This window comes from Chionomys nivalis, chromosome 19 (assembly GCF_950005125.1).
Source record: "Chionomys nivalis chromosome 19, mChiNiv1.1, whole genome shotgun sequence".
Classification (NCBI taxonomy): Eukaryota; Metazoa; Chordata; class Mammalia; order Rodentia; family Cricetidae; genus Chionomys; species Chionomys nivalis.
In genome coordinates, this window is record NC_080104.1 from 49,183,735 (window position 1) to 49,198,269 (window position 14,535).

Consider the following 14,535-nt stretch of genomic DNA (forward strand, 5'->3'; position numbering starts at 1 on the left):
CCTCTGACCTTTGCCACAGGGCCCTCAAATAGTGTGCTTGATGGCATTGCCTTCCCGAGGGCCTAGAACACACAGACACCACATGAAGCAGGAAGTACAAACTCCACCCACCTCCCTTCACCTCCTATGCTCTCTCTAATCTCCGAATACAGTAACCTCGCTTGTGTGAACATGGGTTCTAGCTTCAAACTGAAGAACAAACGGAAAGATGGATCTGGAGTCTAAGTAACTTCTTATTCACTGTCACATAGCTGTAATAGAATTGGATGCATCCAGGTCCTATCTTCCCTTCCTGTGCTCTCTCTCTCTCTCTCTCTCTCTCTCTCTCTCTCTCTCTCTCTCTCTCTCTCGCTCTCTCTCTCTCTCTGTGTGTGTGTCTGTGTGTCAGGTTTGTTTGTGTGTATTTTGTTTTGCAACAAGATCTTACTATGTCTATTTGGTTGATCTGGAACTAGCTCTTATAGAACAAGCTGATGTTGGACTCACAGAGATCTGCCTTTGAGTGCTGGGGTTAAAGGTGGGCGCTACCACACTAGGCTCCCTTCCTACTCTTACTTTCTTGATTATTAAGGATGAAAGGAACAGAGGATAAAGGGAAGCATCACATGAGCATCTATAGTCTAGACAATAAATTAATTACTTATTTATTTATTTATTTTTCGAGACAGGGTTTCTCTGTGGCTTTGGAACCTGTCCTGGAACTAGCTCTGTAGACCAGGCTGGTCTTGAACTCACAGAGATCCGCCTGCCTCTGCCTCCCGAGTGCTGGGATTAAAGGCGTGCGCCACCATCACCCGATCTTATCTAACCCAGCCCATTTTTTTAAAGGATAGATTTATTTTTGTTTTATGTATATGGGTGTTTTTCCTGCATGTATGTCTGTGCACATGTATGCCTGGTACCCAAAGAGACCAGAATGGGGCATTGGATCCCCTGGAACATGAGTTACAGATGGTTGTCACTTGCCAAGTGGATGCTGGGAATCAAACCCAGGTCCTCTGGGAAAACAGCCAGTGCTCCTAACTTCTGGGCCCATCTCTCCAGTCCCTCCCCGCCCAGGTCAGTTTTGAACTCCCTAGGCAGTTAAGGATGACTTGGTACTTCTGATTGTCCCGCCTTCACCTACTGAGTTCTGTAATTACAGCCTTGTGCATGACACTCAGCTTACTCGGTGCAGGGAAGTGGGGTATGGACCCCAGGATTTCTTGAATATGAAGGAAGCATTCCACCAACTGAACTGCATCCTGAACCCGGGGCTGAAATGCCTCCTCTAAAAGTCAGATGAGATCATGAATGTATTAGTCAAGGTTGATTTGATAAAATGTAGGTTAAAAATAATCTATATTTTATGCCCCTTATTTAAATCCTCAAAAATAGCAGATTTTACTTCTTGTTACATTTTTTACAAAACTGTTCCTGTGTATGTGTGTGTGTGTGTTTACGTGCGTGTGTGCGTGCATGCACAAGTGTGGATATCAGAGGACAACTTGCAGATGTCAGTTCTCTCTTCCTACCATGTGGGTCTGTGAGATGGAACTCAGGTTGTCGGGCTTGGCAGCAAGTGCCATGACCCACTGAGCCATCTCCCTGGCTGACAGATCTTCCACCTAAGAGCTTACTGTTGTCGTGTGTCGTTGCCATGAAGACGGATTGAGTGATAGACTACGCCCATACTTCCCAGTGCATGGCAGCTCCTCCTCTTGTCAGACAGCCTCAGCAGCATCCATCCTGCTTCTGCCCTAAGGTTAGAATTGGTCCGGAAGAGCAGGACAGGTGAGGATGGCTGTGCAACTGGGTGTTTTCAGTTTGAAAAAAAAAAGTGTCTCAACAGAGTAACTGTGTTTGCACCCACCACGGATGGATGCTGCTTGCTGGCAATATTTTCTCTAAAACCTAAATCCAGGGACCCTAAACTGTGCTTCAACTGGTGTTTTCCTGTCCAGTTGCCTATGGCTTCCTTCAGGCTTGCAGCCCGAGGTCCTCCGGACATTCCCATACTTACCTTACCCTACGGTGCTGGGTTCTTTAGCCATGAATAGCCAACTCCCCAGTCTTATGGCCATCTCCGTGCACACACCCTCTGTTTAACCCGGGAATGTGCTCAGTGAAATGTAGCGCTTCCTTTGAGCATCTGTGGGTAGTCTACAGTTTCCTTGTTCACTTTCTGTCACTGTGGTGTCCTGTTACGGCTTGGGTAACTATGTCCCAGCATAGACTCTGCCCCTGACTTGACCTGAGAGTTTTAGGAAGTACACTAATCTATTTATATGTCACCTATAAAGGGAGGAAAAGGGATGGGGCTAGAGAGATGGCTCATGCTTAAGAATGCTTTCTGCTCTTCCAGAGGACCTACATTAATTAGGGTCTGCGTTGCTGTGAAGAGACACCATGACCATGGCACCTCTTAGAAAGAAAAACATCTGCTTGTGGTGGCTTACAGTTCAAAGGTTTAGTCCATTATCGTCATGGTGGGAAGCAAGGCAGTGTGCAGGCAGACATGGTGCTAGAAGAGGAGCTGAGAATTCTCACATCATGACTCACAAGCAACAGGAAGTGGTCTAACACACTGGGCGTGGCCTGAACAAACATGAGACCTCAAAGCCCACCTCCCCAGTGAAGTACTGCCCCCAACAAAGCCACACCTCCCAATAGTACCACTCCCTTTGGGCACCATTTTCTTTCAAACCACCACAGGATCTGAATTCAGTTCCTGCCACTCACAGCCTATGACTCACACCCACCTGATTTGCCCATTCCCGGGGATCCAGCATCCTCCTTTAGATTCTGAAGATATTCTTACACATGTGATGCGTGCATAGAGTGGCATACACACATAAATAAAAACAAGTCTTTTATTAGGAGCAGGTGGGGTGTTACATGCAGTACACATGATATAAAGTGCATTCAGGCTATGGGGGGGGGAACAACTCTAAACAGCTGCGGTGCAGAATTTGTACCGTGATCCGCATCTTGGTCCTCTTCCCTGGAGACTGACTACTGGAGACAAGAGTTGGCTGTGCCACCTGGGTATTCCGTGTGGTTCACAGACCAGTCCCATCGCAGCCTGCCAGGAGAGCCTGCTGCCTATGCGGAAACTTGGTGCCTAAACAGTAAGAAACGCTCTGTTAAGGGACAACTGTTTCCCAAGTTAGTACGTCTGTGATTCTAGAATCCCCACCTAGGAAAGAGACCTAGTTGGGCATAGTCACAGGCTGGGCAAATGGCTGTAAATGGTAAAATTTACAGGAAAAAAAAAAAGGCAAATGGTAAAATTCCTTAAACTTAAGGGTTCACAAACTGAGTTCTGAGTCCATGGGTACCAGAGTCACCTGGGGGTTTGTTGCCAGTGTAGACTTTCAAATCCCCCCCCCTATGCATTCTACGCGTTGAAGGCACAGCTTTCAAAGTGACATGTGGATGTGAGTCTCTGTCTTCCTGTGTTCTTTCTCTGTGTGTCCCATTTCTTACAAAAGCCAGCGGGGGGGAGGAGCTTCCTCCCCACGTTTGTCAGGTGTCCACTGGTACACATGACGGTCTACCCTGAAGCCTGGCTGGCTTGGGCATGTCCTGTATGTGTTTGCGGTGGATGCAACACGCGGCCTATACGACTGACCTGCATTCCCTGTGTCCTGTTTCATTCTGTTGACTTTATTCATTTTTTTTGACTAGGTGATAAATGCTCATGGTTCAAAATTCCCAATGTACAGACGTTTTTGGTGAAAAGTAAGTCTCCCACACCCCCCTCTTGACTCTGGTGCTGTAGTCTCTTCTTCTGAGGTTATAACTGATCTGCCAATCATTCCAGACATTTATTGAGCACCCACACTGTGCTGGGCAGCTGGGAAGCAGAGAGGGAACCCAGCAGACACCCTCTGCCTTCAGAGAGCTTTGCTCATCACCACCGTCAGCAGTACTTGCTTGGTGGACTTTGAGTTTCCACAGCACACTGGCGGCATCAGCACCAGGGTTCCACAGCCCGGTCTCCAGCCTTTGAAAGCCCATCTTTCTCAAATCCTCAGGGGTCTCAGATCTCTTATTGCATTGTTCCAAACTGCTCCTGAAGTAGAGCAAAGAGGCGGAGAGAATTAAATGAGATAATACTCAAAGCACCAAACGCAGAGCCCAGAACACAGCAAATGCTCAATAAATAGAGGTGTTGATTCTCGTGATCCAATCGTACGCACCTGGCCTGAGGCGAAGACTGGAAAGGGTGGAAAGGGTCGTTCTTCCACAGTTCTCATTGTCTCTCCTGTCTGTGCTCAGGAAAGGTATTTTAAAGCCTTTCAGTCAACTGAAGCCGTCTAAGGTTGACGGGAAGTAAGTGTCTGTTGTAGAGCAGTTAACTCCTGGCTAATCACTGGTGTGGAAATTACACCTCTCTTGATTTCTCCTCTGGCTGCTTTCAATCTCACGTCATTTGGAGCCTTGGGGCTATTATTTACTCTGAGGGGTTTTGTGCTATTTCACCTTTTAATGTTACGAAGCGCATCCTCTTGTGTGTGCGTGTGGGGGAGACATTCTGCATTTCCCAAGACAAGAAGTAAGCCCTTCTGAGCAAAATACCTTACTATCGTTTGGTTGAGCTATTTTGAGGGAGTTTCTCCAGGACTTAGGGCTCTGAGCAGATAGGAAAAGAACTCTGAATCCCTAGAAAAGCAACAAATGGGTTTTGTGGTGGTGAGCTCAAGGCGGAAAAGATAACAAGAAAGTAACGTAGAGAAAGGCTGGGGAAGAAAGAAGAGGGCTGGAAGAAGAGGGAAAGCAAAGAGAGAAAGGAAAGCAAAAAGAGAAGACAGGATGACGGGAAGGAGAGGAAAGAAAACACAGGAGGGGGGAGGGGAAGAAAGCAGAGATCCAGTCTAGGTCAAGAAAATTCATTTCCACATCAGGCCCAAAACTGTTTCTTCCCACAGTGTAGAAAGGGTCACGGGAGGCACCATGAAGACAGGAAAGAGGTTAGGCTGAGCGTGGACCACTGACTGGAGTCCCAGGAGATAAAGATGCGGCTGTTTGTCCCGCCACAGCCCCAGATATCATTCAACACATTTGTTTCCTTTCTCTCCTTGTTTCCAAAGCTAGTCTATCTGGTTTTCCAGGTAGACAGAGTCTATAACTCTACGTGTGGCCCTCTGTAGTGTGAGGATTCTACTTTCTATTCAGACACAGTGTGGGGGGTGGGGTGGGGCGGGGCTGGCTGGGAATCCAGTGAAATGCCCCCAGTGGCATTTTTATTACGTGGTGTGGTTCCTTGAGGGATTAAGGTTCTTTTGAGGTTTGGATTGTCTTGAAAACTTTCCCTGGGTTCTGGTAGACTACCAACAGAAACGGATTAATAGTAAGAACAACGGCGCCCAAAAATCAAAGTTGAGAAAGGCATAAAGCAAGTAGTACGTGATGGAAGCCCACCTAATGGAACTGGCCACACCGCTTGCTTAAGATCTTTGTCTGTTCTCATCCTGTGAACACTGCTGAGATACAGAGCTAAAGAACTGGCCAGGGACACATTGGGCAAGCAGCATGTGACCTCTGGACTTTGTTTCTTGTTTCCATTTCGGTCAGCTATTACATAGTAAACCACCTCTCTTTACACCCGGTGTCTTAAAGCATGATCTCAATCGTCCTGTGGGCTTGCCAGCTTTCAGGAGATGGCATCAGAAAGCAGCCCTGCAGCAGGAGTCACATGACCAGGTGTGCAAGGCTGGGTCAGTCAAAGTCTGGTTCTTCAGCTAGACTATCGAGATGGCAATCGCTGCTTCCTGCCCTTTCTCTCTCCTGTCTCTCTCTTCCCTTCCTTGTCTTTACCCCCCCACACACACACACGCACATACACACACTCCTTCTCTGCCTCTCTCTTTTTCTCTCTTCCCTTCTCTGCCCCTCCCCTCTCCTTCTCTCCCTCCCCACAACCTCTGCCTCACTTCCCATAAACCTCAAGCTTCCTTATACAATATTGGCTTAGTGTTAATCCCATTTTTTATATAATACTGGCTAGGGACAGACAAACATTTCCAAGAGGCTCACTGAGAACCTGCAGGTTTTTGTTTGTTTATTTGTTTGTTTGTTTGTTTGTTTTTAATCTAAAACCTGGAGATCCTGGACAATCACTTTCCCTGGAACTTGCTTTTCAAAACTCTGACCAATCAGATTCAAGTAAGGGCCCTGTACATGGGCCTAGGCAGGGAACAGTAGAGTTCATTGGAGGTGGAATTGGGAGGGCAACTGGAGAGACGAACAGCCTCCTTGCCAAAACATAGTCAAGACTCTTTATATCACGACTACCCAGTTATCAATCCTCCTATACTCCACTATCAAGCTGTCCATCAAGTGTGGACCCACGCACTTTGTACTTCTTAGGAAGTGGAATTTTAGGGCCCTTGGTGTTTTATACGTATTTACAACAGTACTTCAGTGTCAAGATCTTTAGTTTTTATAACATAAATATTGACGACAGTATATAAATATTAAACTAAGACTATCACCTCTGCTAGCTTAGGAATACTTGAACCTGTTGCTAAGCAGCTGCTGCTAGGCAATTTTGTGTTATCAAAAGGGGATTAGAATCGGTCACACCATTTAACACAGTCCATCCTAACCTCAGAATAACAGTGCTTTGTGCTAGATGATAATTACAGGGTGTTTTGCATGGGAAGGTGGGAGGATCCGTTTTGTTGTTACCGTTTAATCATTTATTCCGTGTGATGCCCATGGAATGCCTGTGCTGAGCCCGTTGATTTTGCCTTGACCAGTGTAGACAGTAGCAATTTAAATGATGACTCTGTACATTCGTAGGCACAGATATCTGGGCCCAGGGGGAGAATCTGTTACCCACTCAAAGTCCTAGGGTTCAGTGCTCCCTTGGTCCAAACTTTTAATTCACTTTCCAGGACATTGTAACAAAATCCTGGGTAGAGTCGTCATTTGTAAAGGTTCAAGCCATGACTCAAGAGCCGTGGAATGGCAAGGTAACTGCTTTCTGGTCATAAATGCTAGAGCTCGAATCTGCACCCAGAACACCTCCTCTACAGACCACATTAGAAGAAAATAGCTTTACTTCGATTAGTAAGTTCTGCATTTTGTAAGGACATGTTTGCCTTCATGTTGCTAAATTGTGAGGACATGTTTGCTGTCATGCATGTCATCACTTTTGTTTGTTAGCTTGCTTTTGTTTTACTAGATAGGGTTTCTCTGTGTAGCCCTGGCTGTCCTGGAGCTAGCTCTGTAGACCAGGCTGGCCTCTGTCTCCTGAGTGCTGGGATTAAAGGTATGTGCCACCACTGCCCGGAAGGTCATGACGTTTTGATTCTTCTTTTATCAGTATCCACAGCTCTCGCCCTAACCCTACCCTGGGATTATTTTATGATTTAATAGCAATCCATCCTGAGAAAAATCTAAAGACCTGTGTCTACAGACTATGCTTGCCCTTCATCAACCTTAATCCCAGGAAAGGGTCAAATCACTGTAGCATGCAGATTTGAAAAAATAAAAAACACAACCAGTCTCTTCGCTCAGTGTCAGTCATCAGTTCCAAAACTCTCTAGAGGACCCCTCAAATATGCAATCCATCCAAGAGACCCCACAAGGCCGTGTGAGAGGCTAAGCATAGGCTCAGGAAACCCCTGGGGAGGACTGCCCTTCTCAGATGTAAGTAGAAAGGGAGGGAGGGAGACATTAGTCACGTGGGGAAGAGCAGATACCCTAGAAAGATTCAAAGTCTCAGAGTTTAGGGATCTGCAGAGATTGAAGTAACTCCCTGATGGGTGGGCAGGGCCACGTAGAAGAGTACTGTGTGCTGCGTGTGTGGGGGTGGGTGGGTGGGGGAGTGTGTGGAGGGGGGTGGGAGGGCGATCTATATCCCAGGCCTTGAGGGAAGCAAGCTTGAGTTGAAAGCTAAACTGGCCAGCTTGTGGTTTTTAGATATGAAAAAACAAACAAACAAAACATCAGGCTAGCATTCAGACATTTCTCTCCCTGAAGCCTGGCCTCCCATCCCATTTTCAGTGTGTGAACCCTGAAATGGCTTCCCTCTTGCTCCTGTAGGTATGTATTCTGTTGGTTGCAGCCAGGCTGAGCAGATTGGAACAGATCATCTTAACACTGATAAACCATATTTCTTCACTCATTCACAATCCTGAGAGAGTGTTGTTCCTGACTCCCCCCCACCCCTATAGAGTCAAGTCTCTCTGTATTTATTCGGTGGATGCCCCCCCTCATGAGGCTCCACCCCTAACTGAAAAACTATTGGCAGAAGGTAGCAGCTGGTGGAGGGAGGGGCACTTTTCTCTGGGGGTGTGGTCACAGGTAGGTTGCTCTTGCCCCACTGGAAGGTTGCATAGGCTTGTAGTTATGGGCAGCGTTGATTGGATTCTGTGGGTTTAAAAAAAAAAAAAGGAGGATACAGTGTTGTGAGAGGGACAGGAAGGTATTGGAATAGGGAAATGGGTAGGTAGGTATGATTATATTGCTTTGTACACGCATAAAAACTGCTAAAAATAAATACAAATAAACTTACATAAGTAAATAGACAAGCTTGGCAGAGCTGACTTAGGTTTCAAAGGCCTTGCTAACGTCCTATACTAACCACCCAGCTATTCTCTTGTGTGTGGTAGGGGGTGCAATTGAAATAGCCTCTCAGGCACACCCCAGTGGAACCTGCAGAGGTCTAGCTCTCTTTTCCCCACTGCCCACATAAACAGGATGCTTCCCCTAGGAGAGAGGTCCCGCATTTTAGAGGAGAGCCATCTTCAGAGGCTTCGGGTGGTAGGGTCACCTCCTGGGCCCGGTCTTCCCTTCCTGGTTGCCTAGACTTCTCTAGCCACTATCATCACCCCGTCACCCCGCTCTCCTGTGATCTCCCCGCCCCCGCCAGGAGTGAGAACCAATAAACAGAGACCCTCTGAGCATATTCAAGAATTGCAAGAACCTTGCCCCGACTTCCATACAATGGTAGTTGCTTCCCCAGGCTGCCTCTTTGCTCCGCAGCCCCTCTTCTTTCCCATTCTCTCTCTGGATACTCCCCTGTTGCTCTGTGTCCGTGTGTTTGATCTGTGGCGTCACCGGGAACTCTGGTGCCACAGCTGCTTCCCTGGCTCTGCAGTTTCCCAATCTCCACCCAGAGGGCAGGCCCTCCCTCCTTTCCTGCCCTCCTGTCCACCTGACAAGGACCATAAATAACAGAGGCTCCCGTGTTCCCAGCTGAGAACAAAGTTGAAAGTTTGCCTGCAGCTCCCAGCCACTCCTGCTCCTGCCCATTCTTTGTTTTCTTCCAGTGTTTGTTCTCCCTCTACCTGGCTTAGCCGTTTCTCATTCATATTTGAGGAGAGCCGGTCTCCCGGGCTCCCAGTTATACCCAGTGCTCTGGGCTCACTCAACCTCTTGCGAGGGTCTTAGCCGCTTGGGCCGGCACTGGTATCGAGTTACTGAAAGTCTACACCCAGGCAGTCCTCATATTTACATACAAATAACTCCTGGGCTTGTGTTTATGTCACTATTGGGTCCTGCGAGAGGCTTGCCAGAGCGGTCTTAATCCAATCAGGAGGCACTTTGAAAGGATGTCTGCGGAGTGATCAGAGGGATGTTCGTCGCTATTAAGTGTTGCCACATGAAATTTTTTGAATGTTTCTGTCTGAAATTTTTTTGAAAAAAAAATCTTCGGAGTCTAAAACGTGAGGAACGATGCACAGTTGCCCAGTTGCCTGCGAGAAGACGCAGAGGCTGAGGGAAGCTCCACGGCCCCAGTGAAGACAGATCTGCCCGGGGAAGGGTTTGTTCAGGCTGGTGTGGATTGGGGCTGGTGTGGACGGCTCTCTCTACACCTCTGCTTAAGGAATTCCTGGAAGCCTCCAGGAAGTACTCCTCAACCCAGCGTGGTGGAAATGGCTTTGCCACACAGTAAGAAAGCTCTTTCTTTCATTCCTGCTTGGCGGTGTGCTGGTTTGGTTTCTGACGGAGAGATGTTGCAAATATTCCCCCTGTGAATTCTCACAGGAGTGTGGCCTTGGGAGTAGCAGCAGAAACACAATCTTTTAGTCTTCACATTTGGGGAAAAAAAAAATACCCAGTAGTTGTCAGTGTGTTTCAAGATCGGATTGGCTGCTTAAAAGTTAAGTTCCTGTGGTTGAAATGAATGGAGATTGTAAACTGTGTTGAATGGAAGAAACGGGCCGTCCAATCGCTTACCTCTGGGAAAACTTAGCATATACACATTTGGGATCTCTTTGCGCCAGCCAGCTTGTATCTCAGAAAGGAATCAAAGTAATTTTAAGAAGAGACAGGGTTTGCCCTTGTAGAGGGAACTTTCCGCCGCCTGGGCTATACTTTGGGAGGGATGGGAAACATCCCAGAGGGCAAAAGACGATTGAAAAACCTGCCCCGTTGCTCTTGGAATGTGGTTTTCCGCATGAGCTCACTAGGCACACAGAGCTCAGAGCTCATAAGAGCGGTTTGCTTGCATTAACTCTTTGTGGGGCTAGTCAGGGCTCAGTGCTATGGTCCCCCTTTCTGGCTGCAGGAGCCAACACCTCACCCCTGTAGAAGGCAGAGTTGCTTTGTGGGAACAGCCGGGCTGGTTCGTGAATCTGATAGGTTTAGAAAGAACTCAAAACTAATGTGCTTCGAGGTCTCCCAGGCAAGCAATTACTGCTCCTACCATGAACTTACAGAACTTAGAGACGATATGCCCTAAACCGAAATCCTAGAGAGGAAGCTGGTTTCAACAATAACAAGAACACCTCTTTCCCGGGCAGGTGAGCAAACTCAGCTGGTAAAAAGCACTTGCCAAGCCTGGCTGAGTTTGATCGCCAGAATCCACATAGTGGGAGGAAAGCGCTGGCTTCCACAGGTTGTCCTCTGAACTCCACAGGTGCACCGTGGCACGCGTACGCCTATACATACAAGCAAATGCGTAACTAAAGTCATTTCCTTCTCTCGTTTTTTTTAAAGACAATGTTAGAGACACAGGCCTTATTTTGTAAGCTGTGTTCATTCAAACAAGTTGCTCTCATCATGGGTGGTATGAGGAAAACTCCCCTGATAGATAAGCTCCTTCTCTGTAATTAACTGAACCTAGGGGGTAGGGGTGCAGCAGGGAGGGGTCAGGGGTCATGCTTACCATTGATTATTAACCCTAGCCGGTTCGCTACTTCAGTTGGCCCCTACAATTGTGAACTAACCTCTTCCTTTACTGTTTCTTCCTGGATGGTATTAAAAACAAACAAACAAACAAAACGACAGGGGCGCCAGGGAAGGCGATGAGATCATGAGCGGCAGCCGTCTCCATAATTGCTCCAGAGTCAAGAGGGAGGGCTTCTGACTGTGACTCGCTCTCCATCCGCAGGTGAAGATGCCATCACAGGGGACACTGACAAGTATCTTGGGCCACAAGACCTTAAGGAACTGGGCGATGACTCCCTGCCAGCGGAGGGTTATGTGGGCTTCAGTCTCGGAGCCCGGTCTGCCAGGTACTTGATTAACCCACCCACCCCTCTCTGCCCCCGCCCCCGAAGTTTACTTGCAACAACCACGATCTATCATGAGCCAGCACCATGCCCATCTTCCTCATGACTCCTAAACATGCTCTTTGGATGCCATGTGAATTTCGTGGACTGTGCTCAGTGCAAACGTCTATGCTCTGCTATTTCCTTGTCGCTGGCTGTGCGTAGTCTCGTGTGACAGAACACATTGGTCGGTCCTTTGTTCCTTCCTCCTAGCATGCTACCAGCTGAGCTCCCTGACAGATGGGAAAGCAGTCAAGGTGGCATGTTTCCAAAGTAGTTTGCTCCATAGTGGAAGAGATTTCTAGTTACGGATAAGAAAATTGTATATGGATTATTGGTATATTTTGCTAGTGAAAAATTAATTCATGGTTGATGATAAAAAAAAAACCACAAAAAAAACCTTAAAACTGCCTGCATGCGTAGACAATTGAGGTTTTGCCGTTACTGTGTTGGTCAAGGGCCTGTTCGGAGTGTAACAGTGACTTATCAAGAGTCCCAGACAGCAATGGGGCTAATTCAGCCCTTACAGTTGAAGCAGGGAAGCCCTTGACTCCCGAGTCACTCACTGTGTGAAGGAAAAAGGACCTTGTCCAAAAGACTGGGAATTCTTTCCCCCTGGTGTGGCTCAGCTGCAATGTTTGCTGACTGTCAAGTTATTTTAAAGCTAATAATTAAACTTTCTGAGCGAAAGCCCCGAGGACATTTTCCTATAGTTGAGGAATCTGCTGTAAAAAGTCTCATTGTCTCATAGTAAATGGCACTACCCACAGAGTAAACCTTGGGGTTTGTTCCCAGTGCAGTTGGTGAGAACATTTTAGACGCTGCGTTGCCTTTTCTTCCAGTTTGCCTTTTAAAAATAGAACCTCGGCTAACTTAGTAAATCTTTTTTCTTTATACACGGACCCTAAAAGGTGTGCAAACCTGATAGGAGCAGGTGTCAGCAACAAAGAGAGAGAGAAAGAGAGACTTTTAAAATGTGCATTATTTCAATCACATAGTCTAAGAAATAGAAATGTCTGGATCCTTCAAGGGTCTTGACTTTTGTCTTTTGTGTAGAGTTGGGTACCACTTATACTTCTATAGTGAGCTGCTTTTGCCCCCCTCCTCACATTTTTGTGAATATATCCTTTGTAGAAAATTCTAACCACTTGCATCCAGTGAGCTATGAAATCTAAATATCACCTGTTGTCATTTTTTTGTCTTAAGATAATTTTAAGAATTTCTTGTCTCTGATTTTGACTCTGCCGTTATCTGTTGCTGTCATATGTAAGTCATCTTTTTCATATTGGCGACTCATGTTATGCTCAGAGGCAAATATTTCTTAAGGCAAATTTTTATAGCTTTATTTTTAAAGAATTAATATTTTAATGTCCTTACAGCATATCATTAGAGCATTATCAAGTCGGTTATTCTGAGTGTAACATTTAAAGGGACATTCAGTGTATAATTCATTCAACCATAACATTTGTTTTTTTCTTTTTTTTCCCTGTCTGATTTTTTTTCTTTTATATTCTGTTTCTCCTGGTTTTACTTTTTTTTCCTAAAAATACTTTAAAATAGTCCCAAGATCAGGTAAGAAGATGTGGCGCTTTTGTGGTGTTTCTCTGCCTGTCCCTGACCCATGTTCCCATTTTTATTTACTTCGGCATTTGTGCTGTGCTGTGCCGGCCTGCAATGTGCTTTAAAAAAAAAAAAAATTTCGTTTTCCTGCTCAGCTTTAGGAAATCAGTTATGATTGGGAAAGGAAAAAAAAAGAAAACCAATCTACGAAAAGGAATCTTATATAATAATGATTGGATGCTAAAGGAATTCCTCTCTCAATACATTTTGTAGAGTGCATGACAAAACTGGAAAGGTTTTGTTGGATCTAAAGAAAATGGTGTGGTTTGTTTGCTGGTGGCTGTTTGTTTGAGCTAGCTGTCCTAGACACCCCAGTAACGATTTAGCCCAAGGCAGCATGTTTTCCTAACAGGCCCTGCATCTAACACTTAGGTTTCAATGATGGCTACAAATAATCTCTGTGACTTTAGTTTAAAAAAAAAAAAATTTAAAGCCCAGCAGTGGTATCGCACGCCTTTAATTCCAACACTCAGGAGGCAGAGGGAGGCAGGTCTCTGTAAGTTCAAGGCCAGCGTGGTCTACAAAAGCTAGTTTCAAGACAGGCTCCAATGCTACAGAGAAACCCTGTCTCAACTAAAACAGAGAGAGAGAGAGAGAGAGAGAGAGAGAGAGAGAGAGAAACAACAGGCTTTCTAGACCTCCTTAGGTAAATACTCAGTACTCTCTGGCTGTGAGTGTGCTGGGATGAGTCAAGGAGTCAGAGTGTTGCTTGGTAGATTTCCTGGGTCCGTCTGCCTGATGGCAGGAAGCAGGTCTGGTGTGGACTGATCCTTAGGAATCAGAATTTGAAGCATTTCTGTGGCCAGCACCGGTCTGAGCTCTGCTCTGCAGCTGTCACTCACAGACAAATAAGGAGGAGACCATGCTAGAGGACGATCCACAAATCTTAGATTTGAAAATCTGGATCATAAATACGTAACCTCTCTTTAAAAGCTTCGAAACGTTTGCCTACATATAGCCAGTTAGGGCTTAGCTTTTGTGGACCACGGCTTGCCGGCCCTGCTTTGAAGAAAGGCGTGGTCTAGAAAGTGTAAGGAGTGGGGCCTCCCAGGGCTTCTCAAATTATGTCAGTGAAGCCGCGTGTCCGGAAAAGATACTAACAGATGGCGTAGCTGCCTGTCACCTGTGGGTCTTTCAACTCAAGTGTGCTAGTTAAATGTGGTACAATTTAAATATCTGATCTTCAGTCATGATAGCCACAGCCCAAGTGGGCGGGGATCACATGTGACCAGGGGGCACGGATCCCCCTCCAGCCGTTACCATCCCTGGACGGAACTGGGGAGTGTTGAAGGAAAGCACCCGAGGGAAGGGAGCTGCTGCTGTGTCAAAGAGGAGCTAAGAGCCAGAAACAGGAGTAAGGAAAGGTAACTGAATTGAGGAGGAGAAAGGAAGCTTTATGATCACGTGACTGGCCTGACCGTAC

At 46.5% G+C, this 14,535-nt stretch overlaps 1 protein-coding gene across 12 annotated transcripts in view; it reads left to right on the plus strand.

Moving 5' to 3' along the window:
* The window catches only part of Ank3 (ankyrin 3), a 445,234-nt gene that overhangs the window by 340,001 nt on the left and 90,698 nt on the right, over positions 1-14,535 (plus strand). For 10 of the 12 annotated variants that reach the window (XM_057751281.1, XM_057751283.1, XM_057751286.1 and 7 more), the window contains one exon: positions 11,333-11,456. In XM_057751281.1, coding sequence (XP_057607264.1) covers positions 11,333-11,456 — 124 coding nt within the window. Of the gene's footprint in view, positions 1-9,701; positions 9,889-11,332; positions 11,457-14,535 lie in introns of those variants that run through there. The other 2 variants (XM_057751287.1, XM_057751288.1) reach the window with 1 other exon arrangement.